The 21,154-nt window shown below is 36.0% G+C and overlaps 1 protein-coding gene across 1 annotated transcript; it reads left to right on the top strand.

Moving 5' to 3' along the window:
• Window positions 1-7,680: 7,680 nt before the first annotated feature.
• On the top strand, window positions 7,681-18,809 carry LOC149820314 (uncharacterized). Its single transcript, XM_089982866.1, has 5 exons — window positions 7,681-7,906; window positions 8,559-8,629; window positions 17,325-17,430; window positions 17,983-18,115; window positions 18,495-18,809. The coding sequence occupies exons 1-5, from the start codon at window positions 7,830-7,832 to the stop codon at window positions 18,660-18,662; spliced, it is 555 nt and encodes a 184-aa protein (XP_089838992.1). The 5' UTR covers window positions 7,681-7,829; the 3' UTR covers window positions 18,663-18,809.
• The last annotated feature ends 2,345 nt before the right edge of the window (window positions 18,810-21,154 follow it).

Here is a 21,154-nt window from a genome sequence, read left to right as displayed (position 1 = left end):
ACAATATGGCCATTTAAAAAAAATGGTAATAAACAATTTTGTATATTTTTCTTCAAAATCAGCCTGAATCGAAGGGTGACCGTTTGGTTCTCGAAAAAGGCCCAAATCAGGGTTTTGGGCATAAATCTCTATAAAATGCAGATTTTTGAGCTAATAGGGCTCGATTTTTAGTTTAAAATGCTTTGAGAATGTTTTAGAAAATAAAAAATGCAAACTTTTTTTGGAGAAAATCAACTGAAAATAGGCCAAACTATCACTAGAAAACCCTGAAATACTGACAATAATTCATCGACAACGACATGTCTCTAACAACAACTCAATGGGTCGTGACGATAATGATTGAGATGAAGAGTTGTCATCAGTGGTCCAAAGTAGGACTTCTGACGATAACCTAACTTGTCGTCAGAACTCAATTAACAACAAACTCAGTTGTCATTAGGAAGATCCTAACAACAAAGCTCTTTTGTAAAAAATGGATAATTTTGGGGATAAAAAACTTACCTGGCTGCTCTTACAGAGAGGGGTTGGAGAACTTACAGGCCTTGGCCTTCATTCCTTCTGATGGAGAGGGGCTTCCTTCAGGAGCCGCATCGGAGGAGAGCGATGAATCAGAGGATCCTGAGGTGCTTCCATGCAGGACCATACTGAGAGTAGGGCTGGGAGGCTCGTCCAAAAGGCTTTGATATGTGAAGATGCTTCACCTACCATGGAGGTTCCTCTGTTTATACCCGGAGGACGCTGAGGACCAAACATGAATTTTGGAACCAGGGCCCCAAAATCCAAACAAAATTGGACCCAATCCGAAATGAATAAACTTTTCTATAAAAAAAATCTAAGTTGGGAAACAACAATAGGGATTGATGCAAATTTTTGACGGAGAGAATGGTAGAATTAGAGAAAAGTTCCAACAAAGAAAAGACAAAAAATTAAAATACCCTTCAATAGCGTATGACACAATGGATTTTGATGAGCGGGTGTCGAGATATGTTCTTGAAAACAAACCTAAAACATGTGTTGAACAGGCGCATAATGCTCCTATTCCTACTAAAACATGTGTTGAACATGCACTTGAAGGGATTTCAATGTCTCAGATTTGGAAAAACCATTAAAAGAACATAAAAATAATTTTTTTATCTTTCCAATGCCACTGAAATCACAGTGATTAGGTGAATAGTTGGAGAGATACTCTTCCGAGAAGGCAAATTGCATATTGTTTCTTTGTATATGAAAAGAATTTATACCCAATTTTGAGTCAATAAAACAAAGGCTCTAGGGGAAGATTTAATCTTGTCTAAAAACTAAACAGAGTTAGATATGTTTCTTAGATTCCAACAAGCCAAAAAAACACAGGTTTTCATCTTTAGATCATTGAAAAAAATGAAAAAATAGATCACTCTAACAAAAAATAGTCACAGAAATGACTATTTTTATTGTTCACGCTTGTTTTCAGAGATTGTAACTACAAAATCTAAAAATGGGTCAAACATGAAAAACAAAACCATGCTTGTCATCTTTCAAATGAGCCTAAGAACACAAAAACTAAATTTAAAATGAGGGAGATACGCCTCTGTAACCGAGATAGTGTTTAACAAGACAAAAATGAAATGATAGGATTTGGATCCGAGGTGAATCTAGATCTGAAAACACACAAAAAGAACATGAAGGTACCGACCTTATAACATCAATTTTTCAAAAACTCAGATATGCAAGTTTATCGAACATCCCATCATGATCGCTAATCCGTGGATCCCCTTTATTTTTGGAAAACAAAAATAAGAGTTTTTCACTTTAGAAAATCTTTTTAAATGTGGATTCGAAGAACCAAATTCGAATTTGAGAAGATGTGAGGTACATTCTTCAAGGTAAAAAGCCTTTTCTCCTATGATGATGAAGGATTAGCCTAACCAGGAATTATCGATTGTTGTATCTATAGCAACAATGTTATGTTAATTCGTACCTTTTTTGTGAATCCTAAAAAAGAAGGCGAGTTTGGTGGTGAAAACCACCGAAACTTGAAAATAACACGAGGCAAGCAAAATGTGATACATTAGATTACCCAAAACACAAATAATATATTAAATAAATAAGATAAACATTAAAAATAATAATCAAATCACACATCGGGCTTAGATACCCCTTTCTATGGTTGACGAGCATGAAAGAGCGTGGACAACACTTTAGGTAGGCACAAACTCTAAAAGACTGGTGAGATAGCGATCTATGGCCTAGGCTAGGATAGACTAGACTAGGTTTTGTCAAGATTCTAACAAAGTAACAATGATAGGGGATTTGAAGACTAGATGCTGAAATAGGGAGGGATGACCCCTTATTTATAGTTTTTACGCAGATCTAGATATGTTTCTTGCATATCTGGGATCCATCTAGTTGGATGATTGAGGTTAAGATATGTTTAAATGAATTGAGTTTTGTCCAAGGTTTATTGCCTTGGATGAATGTTTTTTTAAAGTGAAGGATGAGAGGGAGGGAATAGGCTTTTTGTTTCAATTTTGAAAGGGCGAGAATGCAAATCCTGCTCAAGAGGCACACTAAAAAAGGATGGCAGAGAGTTAACAATAACCTAGTTAATGACAACTAATGTTAACGACAACTCAGTGCTGACAACAACTTATGTTGTCGTTAACGATAGGTGCTAACGATAATGAAAGGTTGGATGGATGATGGTGACAATTGAATAGGTATTGATGACAACTCAAATTATTGTTAGGGATGGATGACATCACCTTTCAAAAAAGAAGAGTCTCCTATGATGACAACTCAAAGCTGGTGGTGACAACTAGGAAGTTTTAGAAGACAATTCTTTACCTCTGATGACAATGCTTGAAGGGTTGACGACAACCTGGGTTGTCGTTAGAGAGAGTGAACAATATTTCGGCTATAACTTTTTGCTTTGATATTGGATTGAGGCAATTTTTGATGTGTTGCAAAGACAAGAGTGTCCCCTATAACTTTTATGTTGGTGAGAAATCTGAACAAGATAATTTTGGATGGTCAATATCAGATTGAAGACAATAAAACATAGATTTCTATGAAAAAACATTTCAGTAAAAAATGAGGTGTCTACGATATGAATAGACAAGAAACCTACTCGATGGCCAAGAGCATGGGTTTTTTATGTAATTCACAAAAAAATGCAGCATTATTAAGATGATGTCAAGATTTTTGCGATAAAATAAGAAGCCTCAGAAAATACTTAAACTTGAGGCTTCTATAAAAAAGATTATTGCAGAAAAAGGTTGTTCAGTTTGTGTCCAGTATCATGTCCCCTATCCAAGAAGCATCTCTAGAGGGTGATGTTAGTAAGTAGTAAATGAGTAAGAAGTGTAAGGAACCCATGACTTTTGATTCTGCCATCATTGCTAACCTACATACTCGATTGGAGAAAATAGGAGACATAGTTACTTGCAGTAACAATAATGAGATAGAGAGAGAGAGAGGGTAGGCATCGCGAGGGTGAAGAGGGTAGGAGAGAAACCTCAACAAAGAGAGACGACCAAGGGTGAGGTGGATGAGAGAGAGGAGACGTGAAAACTTCAACATAGGGAGGATACCAATGTTGAGGTAGAGAGTGAGTGTGGATGGTGAGAGGGCAAAGGAGGATCGTCAACAAAGAGAGGAGGTTGATGTAAAGGAGAGGGAGGATGACTTATGGTTGTGCACAGTAAATCCTATCCCGATTATACCAACATAAAAATATTGAATATTAATTAAAGGACAAACAAATAAAAATAAATTGTCTATATCATAAAAACCAAAAATATATATATATATATATGAAAAAGACCCTAAACATAGTAAACTCTAAATGATATTTTTGGTGGTAAATATTAAATAAAACATAGAAACATAAAAAAAAATATCCACAACAGCAACCAAACACAAATATGCATGGAGTTATTAAATGCTCATATCTAAAAAAAAGAAAAAAGTTTGGAATAAAATATAACAATATAACAATATACATATATATATATATATATGACTAAAGTTTCGACCTAACCGAGAAAGTCAATAAGAAAGATGATACCACAACCGCATCGAAATACAATAAAAAAGTTTTACGAGACTCGCCGCAAGGGTAGAGAGAAAATGCTTAGGGTTTTAGAATAAAAATGGTTACGGTTCTTTTTAGAAACAAATGAGAAGAGAAACAAAATGAACAAAAATGACTTTATATATGATTTAATAAAGCATGCGAAGTTATGAAGGTTTGCATGTTAAAATTTTGCACAAATTGATATGTATTTTTGGATCTCTTAAGAAATTCACATATTTGAAACAAAATTCACATATTTGGAGTAACTTTTGCATATATATGCCGACTTAGTTAGGTATTTACAAAGTTTTTAGGTTTGGGTATAAAAGGATGTTCATAAATATTATTATGCGAACTTCATGGTGTTTGCAAAAACATCCATGCATACCTCCTTTTAAGTGGAAGATTGTGATACCCAATGAGCGAAGTGATATATCATGCAAACTTCATGAGTTTCACATATACGATGGGTATTAGGTGAATTTTGTCAAATTATGGTGTTTTTAGGAAAACATATTATTTTTGCCATAAAGTACAATCATTTTTCATATATTTGGGGTTTATGTTTGTTGCAATCGTTCGTATGTGCAAACAACTTAGTAAATGGGGTGGGACCCTCTTGTTTGGGTTATTTTCTCACATCTAATGCCATAGATGTGATCTAGAGACTACACGTTTTGTTTAGTGGGAACCAACTTTTGGATTGTTAGAATCTAACTTGTATACAAGTTTTTTCAGCGATCCAAAAATTAATAGTTGTGAAGTCATCAATTTTTTTTGCATAATAAAAACACACATGATCTAAGAGTCAATTCCTACTAAATCGAGCATGCTAAACACATCTATGATGTTAGATTGTATCAAAACATCTCACATCGTGAGATGCAAACTAGATTATAGGTACAATCACTTGTATCATACATAAACGGAAACATATATATTCAGCATAAACCCATATATATACACCATGGCAGTGGACGACCTATCTATCAAACAAGGGTTAGACGCACTTGACACATTTGATTCTGTGTAATCTGGGGCATTAGTGGCGGTCATAACTGCCACTAATGCCCCGACAGAAAAACATGAATTAGCAGTGGTTGTCTAATTCATGTAAGACATTAAAAAAAATGAAAGCCGATGATCTATGTGGAATCAATGGCGGAAAAGAGTACACTTTGTGTGTCCAGTGTTACGGGCTTCTCTCTCTCTCTCTCTCTCTCTCTCTCTCTCTCTCTCTCTCTCTATATATATATATATATATATATATATATATATATATATATATATATATATATATATATATAAGCATGTAATAGTGGATGGGCAATTCTTGACAAAACATCATTTATAAGCAAAAATAACTTTTAGGACACAGAGATAGTGGCCGTCGTAACCACTACTAGTTACCCTAAATCTCACAACATTGACGAATAAGCATTGTTTGATGCTCGTTAAGCAATAAGGGGTCCAATGTTACGTGTTTGTACACACACACACATATATATATATATATATATATATATATATATATATATATATATATATATATGGGTAATGTGTATATTCAAGACCATTTATCTCCCATTCCTCTTTAAAAAGACATTTGTGCAAGTTTTTTTGCTTAAATTGAACCTGTAAATGTGTTTATAGTTGCTTATTTATTAAAAACCATGCATTGATTTCAAATCAATTTAACAAGAACTGATTTTTAGTTAATCAAGTATTTAGTATAATATATATATATATATATATATATATATATTGTTGATTTTTTTATTAAGATAAAAACACATATATACATAAAAAATGCCTAAACTAATACATATTACCCTAAATAAAGTGTAGAGATCACATCTAAGGGTATAGATTAAACAAAAAACACATGCAAGAATGTTCCCTAAAAGGGTCTATGACAATCTTGGATATAAAATAGTCTCAAAGATACATCTCTCTCTCTCTATATATATAAAGTGGTAGCTGGTTAACAAATCGTGTGCATGATGGACAAGAGCAAGAATAAAGAGTATTCAGCAGCGCTTTTGAAGTGCCACTAAAGGTCCCAGTTCCACTGGAGACCTCTAATAATGCTTTAAAAGCACAACTAAATGCCTTTGTAGAGGTGCATTTGGTATAAAAAAACTGTTTTTATCAGCACTTTTGAAGTGAGCTAATTATTGCTTTTACTTCTTATGCGTACTTCACACATGCGATGAATGCCTTGGGCACATGCATTTTTGTTAAGTACCTGTGGATTAAGCAACTATTACTCTCACTAGGGGTGGCAATAGGGTCGGGTGGGCGGGTCAGCATACCTCAACACGAACCCGACCTGCTTATTAAACGGGTCGGCTGTGGCAAACATGAACCCGACCCATTTATTAAACGGGTAACCTGACCCGACACAGTTAACCCGTTTAATAAACGGGACGGGTAAACGGGTTGGCGGGCGGGTCGGGTAAACGGGTTGACGGGCGGGTCAGGGTCGGGTAAATGGGTTGGCGGGTCGGGTTCGGGTAAACGGGTTGACCCGCCCGCCTAACCCGTTTATTAAACGGGTCAGCCAGGTTGGCGGGTTGGCATACCCCTAACACGAACCCGACCCGTTTAATAAACGGGTTAGGTGGGTCGCCCAGTTTACCACATGAACCCGTTTAAGCCAAACTCAAAACCGGTTAAGAAGCGGGTTGGCAGTCGTGTCAGATTTTGCCACCCCTACTACTCACTCATGTATGTATATATATATAAAAATATAAAGAGAGAGAGAGAAACGGGTAGGTGCTTATTGAAACATGCTTAATGAGTTTTTTGCTCTTTCAGTATTTTTTTTGCAGTTTCTACCCCGTAAATGTGGTGGCATGATCGATTTAAGAGGAATCTACACCTGGATCATGTGTTTTGGATAAAAAAAATGATATTTGGGACTAAAAAATTTACAAAGATTTTGGAAGGTTTATTTTTTAAACCTTATAAAAACCCACCCATGTGTCATAATTTAACACTTCAAGAGCTGATCCCAATAAAATCAAGTACATAAATCACATTTGTACCGTCAGAATTTAAAAAAAAAGACTAAAAAAATCTGAAAACCCCATTAAACACGTATCATTAAGCACCTACCCTCACTCTATATATTTATGTATGTGTAATCAAGTTAGATTATCCATTAGATTTGGATTGAATGCAAAACTGCATACAGTATCCCAATCAGATTGTCAATCTAGAGATTGGATTGCTTTGCTTTATTGGCACGTAGAGGTGGCCATCGGGCCGGGCTGGGCTGGCCCCATTAGGACCCAACAGGCCTGACTCATGTCTTGTCCTGACTCAGTCACATTTGAGATCGGCTTGGGCCAAGCCCTTTAGGCCCGACCCGATTAACGGGTCGTGCCTATCCCTTGTGTATTTTACACAGGGCCCGACCCGACTAGAGACCGATTATCTAATAAAGCCCGGCCCAGCCCGGCCCGACATTATTTGGGCTGGGGCCGCAAATTGCAGACTGACACCGACCCGATTCGGGCTGGGTACCCAAAACCCCGTGGGGCACCCGCCCCGTGGCCATCGAACATCACTTTTAGTTTTAGCGCCCCCCTTCCCCTAAATCCATCCGTTTTAGGTTCAGCTGCGTGGACGATTGAGAAGGAAAACTTTCAGTTTTTGTTTCCTCCTTTCATTGATCTGGAAAGCCACTTCCTCTAATTTACCTTTTCTTGTTGTCTTTTCAAAATGGTAATCTGAGTATTGATTCAAAAGAGCAAAAAAGGGAAGAAGAATGACGATCTTAAAGTTTGGTCTCATCCAATGGATCAATGTTAAGATTGTCGATCCGTTCTTGCAGATTGTTCGAAGGTATACATTTCTCATTTATTTTTTCAAACTTTTTTCATTTTTGGTTGTTGGGTGTGTCTCTGTAGTGTTTTCTTATTGATTAGATTGTTTGTTCATGTTTATTCTTCATGTATTCAAATTTATTGTATCATGAATAAGTTTCTCTTTTTTTTTTATTTAATTAGTTTCTTCCTAAGGGTTTGGTTGCTTGTTGAGTCTTTATTGTTATTGGGACGGTTGATCTGTACTTTAGACTGCGTTTTTGTTTTTGTTTTTGTTTTTGTTTTTTCATTTTGTTTTAGTGATTGCTCTGGGTGTTCGTTACTTATTTTTATCATGTTTTTCTTTCTCTTTTTTCCTTTCAATTTGAGGTTGTGGTTATGGCGGATGGAGATGCGTGTTTTTCATTTCTTTTTGGTAATTAGGCTTTTATGATTTTTTTGGGGTCGCTTTGAACAACTCATTTGTAGTGGGGGTTCGGATTTTATGGTTCTTTTTCTTAAGGGATGGAGAAGTATATGGTTTGTATATTTTGGGAGTGAGTTTTTCATCTTGCAAGAAGCATTTTTTTATTGCCTTATTGAGAAATTTAAGTTGGTATCTATAAAATTTACAATGCTAACTGCGTATATATTCAATGTTTTTTTTGTTTTTCTGATTTCTGATTTGGTAGGGGAACTGAACCTAAGCAACTGGCATTTTCTGCTGCTCTTGGAATCACACTCGGTGTTTTCCCGATATGCGGTACGTTCAGACCTATATTTTGTGGGTGTTTCTTGAGTTTGTCCATTCTCATTCTTGTTGGTGTTGGATGTTGGATGAGATTTCTTGATTCGAAGATCTTCATGGTTGTGGAAATTTGTCTCTCAGATTCAGAGTATTTTTTGGTCTTTTCTTACTTCTTTGGGAAAAATGGTTATAATTGTATCAATGGACTTGCATGGCTTTGTACGCTAGAGCTTTTTGGGTTTAGGTGAGGAGAAACTTGTGATAGATTTCAAATTGTCTGAGGAAAAATATTTAGTGAAGAAAGCGCTAAAAGTAATAAGAATGAAGAAATGAAGCTGCTGCATTGAACAACTTGAATTCCATAGATTACATGCACAACATATACTTTAAGAATTAGGTATTTTGCATCCATGTAGATGTCTTCCTATATTCATACATGAATGAAAAAACAAAGTTATTTCTAACCTAAAAAAATGAAAAACAAAGTAAAACAAAGTTATAATCCAGTGAACGTTTTATTCTTAAAGCTTGACAAAACCTTGAAGTAGACAAGTCACAGAAAATTAAAACCCTCTAATTTTCAGGGTTGAGAATAACAAAGGCAAGAATTTTTACCCTTAGCAATCAACAAGTTTCTAGCGAACACTTGTGTTAAACCTCCTTTAATTTGAGCACAAGTTTCACAAAAAAGATGGATTTTAAATCTGAACTTTTTTTATGGGGAAGAGGTAGGAGAAACATTGAAGAGGTGGGCTTGATTGGTCACATAGACAAGTGACAATGAGGATTATATAGCCAAATAGGAAATAAAAAGGTGGAGCACATGGTTGTTGGAGGAATTAAACATTGGATTTGTTGTTTATGCCATCGGAGGTGGAGACATTATGCAGCGATTGTTATTATTTGGATTCATGCACTATTGGAGGAATGATAGAGTTACAAAGGGTTTTTTTGGTCAAAAAATATAAATTTGACCCAAATGTTGATGCCAAAGGCATCCATGCAAAAAAGTATGTCACTGCTAGTCTTTTTCCAGCATTACCATTTTGAGTGTATTGATTGTGGTATGCGCTTGTACATGGAACATGATCATAAATATAGAGTGATATTTTTAAATTATCAATAATCATGAAATGATCTAAAAAGGACAATAACACTATGTTTTGTAAAACTACTGTGATATTGTCAGGATATCATTCAAATTAGTCCTCAGTTTTTATTTATATTATTTTTTATTATTTAAACATGCTTTTGTTATTTTTTATACATAAATAAAAATATAAGTTTTATCTAACCTTGAACCTTTGAAGTTTAAACTAAACTTAGCAGCATTCAACCGATTGAAATGACTATGACTTTCTAATTGAAGTACGACACTAGCATTACTCCCAAATAATTATCCTGTTATTATGTATTTATCTTATACACCGGCACACATGGGAAAACAAGTTATGTTTTTTCACCTGCATCTTTTGCCTTTTCTAACAGTTGAATTTGAATTATCAGCTTATGATAAAATTCTTTCCCTACTTGTGGTTTCCACAATTTGTTGTATAAGAATGTCATGTCCAACACAAGTAAGCATGTGCATGCACACACACAGACATGCGAAAATGTCTACGAAGAGACAATACACATACAAGCACAAATACCTCTCAAGAGATGTGCACAAAGGCACTCAAATAACACTTGAACAAGTACGCACAAATGCGTAAGAAAATATAATCATGCACAAAGGCATGAAAAGGAAAATATATTGAAAATGTGACAAGAGCTTGAGCTCACAAGCTTGAACAATTTACATGGGGAAACACCCCTATTTATGCACAACAAGAGGAGCCACATACGGGGCTCCCAAAGGAGTCGTTGGGAGCCCCCAACAGTCACATTTGTGACTGTTGGGGGCTCCCCGACGACTCTTTTGGGGAGCCTTCCCTAGGTGGCACAAACCACAAAAAAGAAAATAAGAAAATAAGAAAAGAAAAAAGAAAAGTACAATCATATTCCAAATGGAATATGTGTAAAATAGGAAATTACAGAAATACCCTTTTCGGGTTATTAAGAGCAATATATATATATATATATATATATATATATATATATATATATAGCGAGAGAGAGAGAGAGAGAGAGAGAGAGAGAGAGAGAGAGAGAGAGAGAGAGAGAGATGTATACATATATACATAGTATATATGTATATGTATCTCTCTCTCTATATATATGAATATATATATGTACATATAACGAGGTTAATGATTACATTTTATATATATATATATATATATATATATATATAGAGAGAGAGAGAGAGAGAGAGAGAGAGAGAGAGAGAGAGTTATGTATACATATATACATGGTATATATGTATATGTATCTCTCTCTTTATATATACAAATATATATATGTACATACAACGCGGTTAATGATTACATTTTAACAAGACATGCATATATATTTTGATCATTTGAATAAATTATTGAGGCCCTTTTTTGCCCAAACAAGTGTTGAAATATCAGGATGCTGCCTTGTAATAGTTGGCATTATCAAGGATATTTGAAATTTTGAACAGATCTGTTAAAGAACTATAAAATCTACCGGCCTTTCTGAAGAGCAGTGAACATTACATGCACTTTTGCTATGATCAAATGACGACACAGGCACATCTCACTTGCCTGGTCTTGGTGTGGAAGGACTTTTCTGTCCCTCCTGAATGGAAGAGATAACTCATCTTGCCAACTTCATTTATTCCCATTAGTGGGTGAATCCAAAATCATCAAACACGAATTCTATTTTCATATCTCCACTTGTAATTGCATATAAATGAATATATCTATAAATACATACATGGATACATACACACAGACAGAGAGTTGAAGCAGAGAAAATTTGGTCCAAATTTTATTTCATAAAAAAATCTGAAAGTAACATTGAAACCTTTGGTTTTAGTGTCATTTACTTTTTTCCTGTAAAACAGTGGTAGTTCCTTTTTAGGCGGAATGTAACACTTATTTAAGAAAAAGAGATTGTACAAACCTATTGCTATCATAATTTTATGGAAAAGTGTGGTTCTTCCTTATTTCTCTTATGATCTTTTCTTCTTCTTCTTCTTCTTATTAACTGTAGTCAAGAACCTTTTTATAAACAAACCAAACTAATGAACTTGATACCCTTAAGTAAAATTGTAAATTTTATCTTTCGAAAGCCTAATTACCTTCTTTCTTTGTTTTGGACTCCTCAAGTCTAGTGGTATGGCTTTTGTTGGATCTTACATTCTTCTGTGGCACTCTTAAGTACCATGAATGAATACATTAAATTAGTTTTCCTTTTTCTGTGGATTTCTTGTTTACATTACATGCCAACCTACTCCATCTCCCAACTGCCAAAAAAAGGCTTAAAGTTCTTAGCTAGTCCATGTTTGTTCATGTCCTAGCTAAGCAAATAATACAATCCATACTTGTCAGTCGAGGAAGCGGGAAGCGATTCAGGAAGCGGAAATGGAAAGTGAGGCACTTCTAAAATTTTAGGAAGCGGGAAGCACAAGACGACTTAAAAGCGAACTAGGAATCGTCTTGAAAGCGAGAAGGGAAGCGAATCAGGATTCGAAGGGTGAACAAAGAAGGAAGCGACTTAGGATTCAAGTGGAAAGTGAATAGAAATCGAAACATAAGCGAAAATGTATTTATATTTTTCTTAATTTACCATGTTATCATTGACAAAATAAAATTGAGTAGATAACATTAAAGTTGATCTATTAATCTCAAAATTGAATCATATATGCAAGTGCAACCATTTAACAAATGTTGTAAGCATTTAATAAATAATACATCAAGAAAAATTCATAATTCATATTCATATTCATATTCATGTTGCAAGCATTTAACAAATGCATCATGTTGCAAGCATTTAATAAATAATACATCAAAAAAATTCATAATTCATGTTGCAATCATTTAACAAATGCATCATGTTGCAGCATTTAATAAATAATACATCAAGAAAAATTCATAATTCATATTCCAGTTGCAAGTTGCAACCATTTAACAAATGCATCTTGTTGCAAACATTTAATAGATAATACATAAAGAAAATTTCATAATTCATAATTCATAATTCATAATTCATATTCCTATTGCAACCATTTAACAAATGCATCATGATGCAAGCAATTAATAAATAATACATCAAAAAAACTAATAAATTTGATTAAAATGCGTACCTCTTTGAAGAAATGAATCAAATGACTTGTTATTTGAGGTTGTGATCTCTGCAATATAGAAAAATCAATAAACTAAAAGATTGCATGGAGATATGGTTAAATTTTTAAATGCACAGAACAAATTATGCATTAAAGTATTTAAGCACTAAAAACGTAATTTAATTTCAAGCATTTCAAAGTTTAAAGTATAAACTTTAGACTTTAAAATTAACACAATTCAATACTTCACTTCAACATTCAAACTTCAAATTTCAAACTTCAAATCACCAAAATCGAACCAACAAAATATTACAACTCCATGACAAATCACATTTGCAAATTGCTACTATAAAGAGTTCTAACTTCTAAGCAATTTTCTTAATTAAAAAATTTCTGGTTAGATCATCAGCCTTAACATATATGCATTGATGATTTGATTCACAGTTTACATTGTATTCATGGAATCTTAGTGACATAAGCAAATTCTTACAGCAATGTCTTGGTCAATCTTTCAAAAGATTTCTTTCTTGTATCTATATCATAATCAATATTTGTTAATTGAAAAGAAGCTCTAAAATAAACTTTATCAGGCCCTCAAGTATCATTCATTTAACATATAAAAATGCAAACTCTCTTAAAAAAAGTACATATAAAAATGCAAACTGCATAACCTGGTCCATGACTTAACTTCAGTTCAGTCAACGGGGAGAAGTGCAAACAAATTCTTTCAGCAATGGCATGTTCAATCTTTCATAAGATTTATTTCTTGTATGTATATCATAATCAATGAAAAGAAGCTCTAGAACAAACTTTATCAGGCCCTCAAGTACCATGCATTTAACATATAAAAATGCAAACTCTTAAAAAAACAAAAGAACATATAAAAATGCAAATTGCAAACTGCATAACCCGATCCATGACTGAACTTCAGTTCAGCCAACGGGGAGAAGTCCAAACAAATTCTTACAGCAATGACATGATCAATCTTTCTGAAGATTTCTTTCTTATATCTATATCATAATCAATATTTATTAATTGAAAAGAAACTTTGTCAGGCCCTCAAGTATCATGCATTTAACATATAAAAATGTAAACTCTCTTCAGAAAAAAAAAGAACATATGAAAATGCAAGAGAGGGCCTGATAAACAGAGAGTGAGGGACAGAGAGCGTGAGAGACTGAGAGGGGAGAGGAGAGTCAGAGCGAGAGTCAGAGTGAGAGACAAAGAGAGGTAGAGATAGAGAAAGAGTGAGAGATAGAGATAGAGAAAGAGTGAGAGATAGAGTGACAGACAAAGTGAGCGAGAGACAGAGCGAACGAGAGAGACTGAGAGAATTAGAGCGAGAAAGAGAGAGGGCGTACTTGAAGACACCCATGGTCGCCGAAGGTCGCCGGAGAGAACGAGAGAGATGGAGAGTTCAGATTTGGAAAATTTGGGAAAGTCGAAACCCTCAACTTTCCCTTTTATAATGCACAATGACCATTATACCCTTTTAATTTTCTTTTATACTTTTTTCATAAAACTTATAAAAGGTAGGGCTAAAAATGTCTATTACCGGTAGGGGTGTCAACGGGTTGGGTTTGGTTTGGACCCCGGTGGAACCAAACTTGGACCCCATTTTTGGGTATGGTATCGGGTCCGGACCTGAGTCTAATAAGGTCCACTATAAGAGAAACCATACCCGGATCCGATAAGAACTACATGAACCATACTTGATAAAATAATATTTTTTATCTTTTTTACATTGAAAATTTGCGTGTCTTAATCGGAACTCGTGTTGGGCCCGGATCTGGTATAAAATTTCACAAACTATACCCGGATCCATGTATTAATCAGACCTTCGGGTCCGGACTTGGGTTTTAATCGGATCTTCTTATTTATCACCTATGTCACAGAGATTCGGCCAACAGGGTGCCACACCCTTGTCAACGCGACTCGGGTGCGGCAGCCAGTGCGATCAACACACCCAAGGTCATAAATGGCCAAATCTGGACTAAAAAAAATACTGTTAAAAATTAGTGTTGCTGCTGTTAACTGTTAATATATATATATACCCTCCCGCACCCCCGCACCCAAGTTTTTTTAAAGTGCCACATCGCCGCACCCGCACCTATGTGAGTTTATCACCATACCTGGATCCTATAGGGTTTGGTCCGAGTAAACCCGACCCGTTGACACCCCTAATTATCGGGAAGCGAGCTTTCCATTAATGAGAAGCCATTTAAAACTTGTGCTTCCCCACTTGTTTCGTAAGCGCTGTATTTCATGCTTCCAAAGCGCATTTTGGGAAAGTATGCTTCCCCATGCCTATAGGCGCTTTCCGGTTACCCCGATACAACCTCCTTTTTTCACCTCAAAATTTTTTATTGTGGAAAGAGAATTAATCTAATCATTTCTTTTATTGATGGTACTGACTTGTGTATGTAGAGAAATAAAGTTCAGGGCAGGATAGGACTGCACTATCCTTTCTCTTCTTTCACTTCTGATGGTTGTAACAGTCTAAGCTAGGATACGGCCCTCCATTCCTTTGAAAGGATTTTGATTTGAAAAGGTTAAAAGCTAAAACCAATCTGCCCATGGCCAGTCTTATTAATACGATCTGAATCAATTTTGTGTTCCTTAAATGACCAACCCGATACGTAAACATTTAAGCCAAAACAAAACATGATGAAAAGGCATAGCCATGTTCATTTGTCACATGGGATGTCATACATGCTATGTCACATGGGTGTGGGTGCGGGGGTGCGGCACTTTCAAAAAACTTGGGTGCGGCAAAAATATAAAAAAAAAGTATATATAAAAAGTCCAAAAGTTGGACATAAATGATCCTGGGTGCAGTCAACACACCCAGGGTCAGGTTGACCACACCGGGTGCCGCACCCGCACATCCACCCGCATCGCATCGCATCGCATCGACGCGGGTGCGGCACCCAGTTGGCCGAGTCCCTGTGACATGGCATACATTAGTACAAATTCTAAGTTCAATAAGTAAAAGTAAGAAATGGATGTATATAGAACCGTCGTTAGTATACTGTAGTCTTTATGACCTTAACATGCTTCGTCACATTTTTTTGCCGATAACAAATTTAGAAACACCATGATGGTTCATCATTAATTTTCACCATCTTGCTTTTTAATAAATTTCTGAAGAGTACATTGAACAATTAATTTCATTCCCAAAATTGTTCTTTTATTCCTTATGAAAATTCTTAAAATGTCATTAGAGATGGCACTTTATTTATGCTAGCACAATGAATTTGCTGGACAAAAAAATTATGGAACTTGGGGATCACTATGTTTCTTTTTCTATAGAACCAAAGGCATTCCTCTTCTCTGGGGAGGAGAACCACAAAAATGTTATAAAGATTGTATCATGTACATACATTCAACAGACAAGTTATGGAAAAACTTGTATGGTATCATTAGACATAATTGGTCATAAAATAACAAACCTAGATATTTTGTGAGAATTACTAAAAGGTTGTGTAAATTGTAAGAAGCAAAAAAGGAAGATGCTGAAAAATATACAGCAGAGAAACAAATGAATACTAATTAATTTGGTGACAGATAATTTGGAAAATGAGAGCATGGATGTTTTTTTGGAATTTAGTTTTGAAATGGGAACAATGTGAGTCCCATTTCTTCTTAAAATTCTAGACAAATATGACTGTTGAATGTTGGAGCAAAACTCGAACCTAATTAGTTTTTAGTGTAGACTCACAGGTAGGGATGCAAATGGTTCAGATCTGGAACTGCTAAATACATGGAGATTTGAATCGGAATCGAAATCGGAATCAGAATCGGATCCGGAACAGTAAAAAATTGCAAAACCTCCATCCTGGATCTGACCCATTTGCATTCCTACTCACAGGGACACTTGGCATGTTTATATTGTGTTGAATGACATGACACCATACACGATATTGGACAACCATGACACTTCATGGACATAGTCATACATGTGCGGGCATGGTCAACACCATGTCCCTAAATTCATCTAGCTCAGTTTATGATTTTTATCGTTTATTTTGTATTTATTTACATGTTTTTTTTTGTTATTTGTTACATTAGGTATCAAATTTTAACTTGGATTTATTGTTTAATGTTTTTAATCATAATGAGTTAAAATTGTTCAAGAAACTGCTCTTAAGATCAACAATCAGTGTATACCTCAAATTGATGCAGCTGTATTTCTTTCTCTCCCTTGAAACTCTACAGCACTAGAGATCCGTATGATGTGCACTAGAAGATTAGCTTTGCAAAGTACATGTAAACAAACACATACGATATATCTAGGTTACCACTATATGATCATTCTTTGTTCGATATTTTCACCATTATCAGTCTGGATATTCTTCTGCATTTGCTCCTCTAGTAAGTGTTTTTTTTTCATGAACAGAGCATTGTAGCTTGCATGCACGTTTTTTGCTGTTTCTTCAGATGTGGTTGTGTGGGAATATGCTTCCACATGGATATTTGTGGCTGTCACTAATTGATATTCTGAAATAAAAGCAGGTGTCACAGTATTTCTCTGCGGGATAGCAATTGCATTGTTTGGCAGTGTTTGCCATGCTCCCACTCTGATGCTTGCTAATTTTGTTGCCACTCCAATAGAACTAAGGTACCTTATTCATGTCTTTTTTTATGCTTATTTCTGCTTTTCATTATTGTGAAAAGTTGCTAATAATCATAGATATCCATAGTTGCTGGTCATCCATGTTTTCTTGGTTTTGTGTTAGAGTCCTTGATTATTAATCTTGAATTTTGTGAGATTCAGGGGGTGTTTGATTTGGCGGGATGCCTGCCGCATGGGGCTCACGACTGCCCACACACCCACACAAACACAGGACGTGCAGATGGCCGGGACAGCACTTCCTGCACGTCCCCATGGGATGCTTTTTCCTGTCCCATGCTGTTCTGCCCGTGGACAAGACAGCATGGACGCTTTATGCAAATTAAAACGGTTTTCCATCCATGCATCCTGGGTTGTCCATGGACAGGTGTGGGCAGGAAAGGACAGGACACACCATCTTTGTCCTCCCGACTGTGAATCAAATGCCCCTTCAAGGGACAAGTTTTGGATCATTTATAGCCTTTACAGGGAGTATTCCACCTCCTGTTACATGTTGATATTTTTCTCATTTGCTTTTCTTTTCCTCCCCTTTCCACCCAGTCTCGTGGTTCCCTTCTTGCGCTTTGGTGAAGTTGTTACTGGTGGTCCTCATTTCCCTCTAACCACTGATGCACTTCGCAAGGTTGTCACGGGCGAAGCTTCACGTGATGTTCTTATCAGCATCTTCCATGCGGTAATACCAAAGTTTTTACTTGGACACAATTGTGGACTATGTGGGGCGGGTCACACAAATAGGTGTGGCATGTCACTATGCCAAAACATTTGCAGTGACTTATGTTTTAGGGGGAGACTTGGCTCTTTCCCAGGTCATCTGTGTTGCTTGATTCCATGTTGTTCCTGACTTTGGGATTGGGTGTGTCAAATATATGCAACTTAAATCCTACTTGAAGACTTGACCAAGTCGCAGAAGGCTTGGTTCAAGTCTTCCCTGTCCCTTAGGTGGATTTGATCTATGGTTCAAGTCCCCGTCTCAGACACTTGCTTGTATGTTTATCTGCTCTTTACATGTTTCTATTGAATAGCTCTTGACTTCCAAGTTCATGTTTTTGCAGTTACTGGGTTGGTTTATTGCAGCTCCCATCATCCTTGCTGTATCATATGTACTTTTCTTACCATGCTTCAGGCACCTTGTTCGGAAATTTACAGCTCGCCCTTCAAGTCCTACTAAGACACCCCTTTATTCTCTCTCTGAAATCAATGTCAAAGTAAGGGATGCCTAACATACTTTTCTGCTTAACATGACTTGTGTATTGACTTCTTGGTTCAGTTCCTTTTGTACATATCCATGTTGTACCATGACTGATTGATGAAAGTACTGAAGGTGTTTAACAGGTACTTGACTATTTGCTAAGAAGCTTTCAGCTTGACTTTTCTTTTATTGAGAGAGAGAGAGATTTATGAATGGGATTTCCTTTCTCATGGATAGCTTTTTTCAAGTATTATTCATACTTTGAAGAATGAGAGTTCTAGGGGTAACTTAGTGCACGTTTACTTTAGCCACAGGGTGGATGAGCCATCATACTTGGGAGAGTTGAAGCTTGAGGGTTCAGTCTTGTAGCCAACTTTCTCTATTTTCAAGGGAGGTACTTTCTCAGAATCACAATCACAACTTGCATTTTTTCATGTTTGTAAAAACTAGAGAAAGTGCTGTGATTGTGATTTGCAGTTACATGATCTTGAGAAAGATCTAACTTTCACAGGGTGTTGCATACATGCCCATAACGGCTCTTATTGACCTTGGACAGGCACCATGTCCCTTGTGATTTTGAATATGCTTTCACAGGGTGTTGCAGACATGCCCTTCAACTTTTGGAAGAGTCGATATGCTTCATTATTGATTTCTATGAAGCGAGGATGAACAGAATCAAGTAAAAACTTTGTTACGGTTGGAAGACGTTTTATTCCCTTTGCCATTTTGTTGCTTATGGGAAAAGAATTATTCTTGGATGAACGTGTAGGACGGATACTTTAAGTTCTTCATTTTATCCCCTTTTCTCTCGAATCTTCACAGGGATACTTCAATTTTTTCCTTTAGCCCTTATATACCATTCTTAATGGAAAATTGCACAAAATTGGTAGATTCTATCTGACATGCCAGAAATTTATGGAAAATGACCAGACAGTATGGGTAATTTGATGCATTTTTTTAAAAATCTTATAATTTTTTATATTCTTCTTGTAACAAAAATTGCAAATATCTGGATTTAATAAGACTTTTACCCTTCATAGGTGTGAATTTCTTATATATTCAAACTTACTTTCAAATATGTGACTGTTTTTTATAGAACTGTCTTTCTTCTTATATTTGCATCTCTTCGATCTGACATTGAAAACTTATGGTTTTACAATCGTTAAAAAGTTGAATTATAGGTTTATAACTTTCATGTTTTGACTGAGGACCAAAAATCTCTTTAGGGTTTTCGATTTTGAGTTTCAAAACTGGGATATAAACATGATTTGCAGATTAATAACCAAATAATCTATTTGATGAGCGGTTGGGGAGACGTCCTCCGAAAGCCTAAATATGCAAAAAATGAACAATATAAATGATGATGAGGAAGTCCACATAAAATATATGCAGAATTTTTTAAATTCGCATAAAATATATGCAGACTTGAGTAAATGTACATAAAAATTGATATTAATGGCTTCACATAAAAACATATTCATGCTCATGCCACCTGTTCGTCAAAATGAAGAACACCTAAAACCCCCACCAAAATGAATGGATGAGTTGCTGTGGTATCAATGGTATAAATCTTGAGTACTTCACTAATGGGGGGCTCCACATGGTTGGTAGGAGTCGTTGGTGCACGTCTTCTTGTGGTGGGATGTTGTAGGTTTAAAATCCAGTGGTATGTTGAATGATAACGGATGGTGTTTGCCTAACCTCAACTTGCTTTAAAAAAAAAGGGTATTACCACAAGTTTTTATAGGGGTACGTGCATATTGCACAGCTCCTGAATGCCTTGCTAAAGAAGGGAGCCTTCTATTAGAACAAGGAGGTTGTTAGGACCTTTGAGTCCATGACCCAAGCCCTTGGCCTTGTCGAATTTTATGAGGACCTTCTTGGTAGAGATAGACACATTCGGGTTGAGTAGAGGGGTTGTCCTGGTGCAAGAGGAGCACCTCTTAGCATTTTTCAGCAAGGTGATTGTGGAGGGGAAGCATAGACTCTCGACATGGTTCTTGCAGTGAGCAAGTGACACTCATACTTGATTACTAGACACTTTGCGGTACAAACAGACCATCGGAGCTTCAAATACATGCTTAAACAAAAGTGAATCTTGAAGCTCCCCGTCTTTAACTTTAAGATCCAATATTGCAAGGGTACTAGCAATCAAGTGGCAAATGCGCTCTCGCGATGCGGCTATAATGACAAGCTGTAGTGCTTCAACATGGCGATAATGGCATTCTCATTCTTGAACAATCTTCAATGAGAATACGAGGTGCACAACTTCCTCTCCACTATTTGCACACAGATTTATAGAGAGGAGGCTTTTGAATTTAAGATTCGGGAAAACCCGGTGATGCATTGCAGGTGGATAGCAGTCCCTCTCGAATCAAGTCTTATGAGATTATTGACAGAGCAATACCATGCCACACCATCAGCGGGACACGAAGGGTTCTAGTGGAACCGACGATTGAGCTAGGAGTTCATAAAGATGGGTATGAAAAAGCAGATGCAGCAGTTAGTGGGGCAGTGCAATGT

The sequence above is a fragment of the Nuphar pumila genome, chromosome 12 (assembly GCF_984573655.1).
Source record: "Nuphar pumila chromosome 12, dmNupPumi1.hap1.1, whole genome shotgun sequence".
In the NCBI taxonomy this organism is placed as follows: Eukaryota; Viridiplantae; Streptophyta; class Magnoliopsida; order Nymphaeales; family Nymphaeaceae; genus Nuphar; species Nuphar pumila.
Note: the sequence above shows the minus strand (reverse complement) of the source record. Positions and strands in the feature narration are given on the sequence as shown.

Bases quoted from the DNA above. Each gene is read 5' to 3' on its own strand.
- LOC149820314 (XM_089982866.1), top strand. From the start codon at position 7,830: ATGACGATCTTAAAGTTTGGTCTCATCCAATGGATCAATGTTAAGATT. The intron at 17,431-17,982 runs GTACCTTATTCA...CTTTCCACCCAG, and splicing joins GCCACTCCAATAGAACTAAG to TCTCGTGGTTCCCTTCTTGC. The intron at 18,116-18,494 runs GTAATACCAAAG...ATGTTTTTGCAG, and splicing joins TTATCAGCATCTTCCATGCG to TTACTGGGTTGGTTTATTGC.